Source organism: Seriola dumerili, unplaced genomic scaffold (assembly GCF_002260705.1).
Source record: "Seriola dumerili isolate Sdu_G_001 unplaced genomic scaffold, Sdu_1.0 BDQW01001124.1, whole genome shotgun sequence".
In the NCBI taxonomy this organism is placed as follows: Eukaryota; Metazoa; Chordata; class Actinopteri; order Carangiformes; family Carangidae; genus Seriola; species Seriola dumerili.
Window position 1 is genome coordinate 2,044,791 of NW_019175379.1, and position 4,189 is coordinate 2,048,979.

Consider the following 4,189-nt stretch of genomic DNA (forward strand, 5'->3'; position numbering starts at 1 on the left):
GGCGTGCTCTGGAGTCCCCACTCGTGTCTGCACGGGGGGCACGAAAAGGTTGCATAAGCATCTCTCATATTTCTGTCAGCCGCTTTTGACGGGGTCAGAAGGACCGTAGACCACAACAAGATGGGAACGGTCCCAGAAAAGACGGAGCTGACAGGCTGAGGTCTGCTGGCTCTGATAAGAACCCCTGCAGCCTGCGGGGTGATGTTTGGATTTCTGGCCACAAACAGGGGCTTCATTCTGTGCTACATAAACACACCGAGTCTGGATATTTGAGGTGCGACAGGTTGCTTTAACCTTTTACCTCGTATCACCGTGCAGGCCCGGCACAGCTGCTCCAAAAACAAGGAAACACATTCTCACACATTTCTGTCGCTCACACGTGTCCGTCATAAGAGTTAATAGAGTAGTTTAAACCTAAGGCTGATGTCATCTACACATATTCAGTGAAGTATGAATGCTGCTAAATGAATCAGTCCAAAAGTTTCACCTCAGGTTCAGTGTGAACCTGCGAGTTCTCAAGTCTCTGGGAGGGATTAAAAATATATTCTTTCTACAGTGAACTAGTTTTGTTTAAGCTTTTTAAACTCAGACAAAAGATTATAAAGTAAACAATGAACTGAATGAGCATCTAATGAGGTAAAATGATTTGACTGAGACACAATAATTAAGATATTTAAGGCTACATGCACCTTAAAGCTATGTTTCAGTTGTTGAAAGAAGTATAATAGCTGGGAATCAAATCCTGAGCACATTAAAATAATAAATAACTTTGCAATTGTTTAAAAAAGTAGTTTAGGCTCAGCATTATTCCCATTATGGCCCTATTATATCACCAGAATATAAATAGGAAAAGATATTTGGGCTTTTTTGTTCTGTTAATGTGATAAGAAAATTGCATTTAGTATTTAACGCCCTCCATTTAATCAATCAGGTTCATTAACATCCCAGACCGACGTCTACAGGGGCAGAGACAGTGTTTCCACATAAGGAGAAACTATTTTCATTTGAGCGTCTCAGCCTGAGACAAAGGCGCACCAGTATCACAACATTGTTCGTGTCAGAGGCCTCATCATCATCATCATCATCATCATCATCATAAAAAAACAAAACAAAACCTACAGGATGGTTGTTTATTTAAGCTTTCTCCACTCTGGTCGATTTCCCCGTTTAAGAAGATTCAAATCCCCAATTAACGCCTTTTGTCTCATTAGGCTTCAATCAAAGAAAAGTCTCCATCAAGGAGACGACCGTGCGTAAAAGTCGCGAATGAGGGAGCCATTGACTCCACGCGTAAAAACCTGATACTCGAGATTTTAACACAGTTAACTGCCCAATACACACACACACACACACACACACACACCGGTGATTGAGTGTATTGGTGTCTGGGCATCCCTCACAGTCTAATACAGGAGTGAGAATTTAAACTGGACCAGTGCGTGGGGATGTGGCTGTCCAAATAAACATTATTGTGGATTAGAGATAATCAGTTTCACCTCTTTGCTCTCCAGAAGCAGGTAAATTTATACACACTGCCAATGTGGAAAACGTTGCATTAAATCCTATTTATAATCTGGTCTTTATATACTCACTGAAAAACTATGTGTGTGCTCATGACTCTATATCCTTAGGCTACTACTAAGAGTTTTCCATCTATGAAATTTCACAGTCTTTCCTCTGAGGGTCTCAGCACTCCAAACAAGGGTCGGAGGCGGGGTACTCTCAACTTTTTTACACCTTTGTCGTAGTGGGCACTCCCCCCACATGGTGATTGGCTGCCTGTGAGTTTATAGCTCACCAACCTTCACATTCAACGCTGAGTAGTCGGTACTGTTCAGTCCACGCAGCTTCTGGAAGAGACTAATGGATGCGATTCATTCTTTTTCATTCCCGCCAGAAAGCCAGAAACACTTGAGCTTGTTTTGATAAGTTTTTTTATTATTATTTTTTTAATCTTTCCGTAGTCTTGGTTTCAGCACAGACTGTTGTCGCCTCTGTGAGCTGTCCGGTGGCTCTCCAAACCTCCCAGCTGGACAGAGATGAGCAGTCCCGATGCGGGTTACGCCAGCGACGATCAGATCCAGGCAAGGTGTGCGATGTCAGTCATGATGCCTGGAATGGGACACTGCCAGTGGGCCGACCCTCTCAGTCCTCTCGGGGACACCAAAGTGAAAAGCGAGCCGTGCGCGTCCGGCTCCGGCAGCCAGAGTCGCGGGAAGAGCGAACCGCGGATCCGACGGCCCATGAACGCGTTCATGGTCTGGGCGAAGGATGAGCGCAAGAGGCTGGCGCAGCAAAACCCCGACCTGCATAACGCCGAGCTGAGCAAAATGCTGGGTAAGTCATTTTATATTGTATTTAATCACACTTGTGTTGCTTGCTCTGTGCTCTGTGGATCTATTCTGTTTATTGTAGAGTCACATTATTTACATGTTTTTTTACTTTAACGTTTCATGGATTTCATTCTCATTCTACTCAAACATCCGTAAATGGTTCATTCTCAGTGGGTGATTGTTTAGGCAGCAGGTGAAAAGTTACTGTGTCTGAGTTAAGCTTCAGATGTAACCTCAAAAACCTGTCCCTGCCCCCTAAAATGGCCACATGCTATTTTTGTGTGCATCACCAGGCTGTGCACAGTATATCTGCTGACATATCATTGATGTGCACTCTCCTCTTGACCTGCAGGGAAATCGTGGAAAGCCCTTCCTGTCACAGAAAAGCAACCCTTTGTGGAGGAGGCCGAGCGGCTGCGGGTTCAGCACATGCAGGATCACCCCAACTACAAGTACAGGCCCCGGCGGCGGAAGCAGGTGAAGAGGATTAAGAGGCTGGACTCTGGCTTTCTGGTTCACGGCGTGTCCGATCACCAGGCCCAGTCCATGTCGGGAGAGGGCAGAATGTGTGTGGAGAGCCTGGGCCTGGGCTACCACGAGCACGGCTTCCAGCTTCCTCCACAGCCGCTCAGTCACTACAGGGATGCTCAGGCTCTTGGGGGCCCCTCTTATGAAACCTACAGCCTCCCCACACCTGACACCTCTCCTCTGGACGCTGTAGAGTCAGACTCCATGTTCTTCCCTCCACACTCACAAGAGGACTGCCACATGATACCTGCATACGCTTACCACTCCCAGGCAGCAGAGTACCAGCCCCAGGACCCTCTCTCCAACCACCACGGCAACTCCATCCTGCACCGACACGCCGCCTCAGCTCCAGAGCAGCCCCCTCAGCCTACCAACCTGCCCCCTTCCTACATGGGATGCCCCAATCCTCTGGCCATGTATTACACTCAGCACTGCAGTCCCAGCCACACTAAACGGCATCCCGGAGGGGCAGGACAGCTCTCCCCACCTCCTGACTCTCACCCTCACTCTGCAGACAGCGTGGAGCAGATGCACCACTCTGAGCTGCTGGCCGAGGTGGACCGCAGCGAGTTCGAGCAGTATTTGAGTTCCTCTTCAGCGCGTGCGGACATGACGGGCTTGCCCTACGGGCCACACGAGGCTGGCATGCAAGGACCTGAAAGCCTCATATCATCGGTGCTGTCAGACGCCAGCACAGCTGTGTATTACTGTAGCTACAACAACTCCTAACCTCCTGCCTGGCCTGTTACCCTGCTGCAAGGACACATGATCTGACCTCAAATCTCTGTAGCTAAATTTGAACAAAAATGTTTTTATTTTTTTTTTATTATTACTGCTGACAGAGAGAGCCCATGAGATTATAACATGCAGCTTTGTAGAAGACATTGTACTGTATCTGTGTAAGAACAGTTTATAAAGCCATAGGATATTTTAACACTGAACACTGGTTTGAATTTCCGCTCTTGCAGGGATATGGATTCATTTTGTGATAATAAATATTGTACAGTCACTATTTTAAAGTTTATGTATATACTGAATGTGTTTTTATACTTTTTGCACTTTTGAGAAATAAATCTTTTGCAAATAGACTCGTCCTCTCTTGTATTTATTGTTTATATTCTTTTAACTTCCTGATAACATTAAATGAAACCTATAGGACATCCGAGGCATTAACTTTATTTTAGGGTGTGTTTTATTTTGTAAATCATACCACTGACTTTTCAGTGCTTTAATGATAAAAAATAAAAATGAGAATGTTGGAGCACAAATTCACTTTCCGGACATTTTTCCACGTGGCACAACATTAACCCTTCATTCAGCGCTGGCTC

General features: G+C 45.8%; 1 protein-coding gene across 1 annotated transcript; it reads left to right on the forward strand.

Annotated features, from left to right (window-relative positions):
* The first annotated feature begins 1,831 nt into the window (after positions 1-1,831).
* Positions 1,832-3,901, forward strand: LOC111237883 (transcription factor Sox-17-alpha-like). The gene is made up of 2 exons (XM_022767182.1): positions 1,832-2,337; positions 2,686-3,901. The coding sequence occupies exons 1-2, from the start codon at positions 2,040-2,042 to the stop codon at positions 3,588-3,590; spliced, it is 1,203 nt and encodes a 400-aa protein (XP_022622903.1). The 5' UTR covers positions 1,832-2,039; the 3' UTR covers positions 3,591-3,901.
* Positions 3,902-4,189: the final 288 nt, after the last annotated feature.

Bases quoted from the DNA above. Each gene is read 5' to 3' on its own strand.
- LOC111237883 (XM_022767182.1), top strand. From the start codon at position 2,040: ATGAGCAGTCCCGATGCGGGTTACGCCAGCGACGATCAGATCCAGGCA. The intron at 2,338-2,685 runs GTAAGTCATTTT...CTTGACCTGCAG, and splicing joins CGAGCTGAGCAAAATGCTGG to GGAAATCGTGGAAAGCCCTT.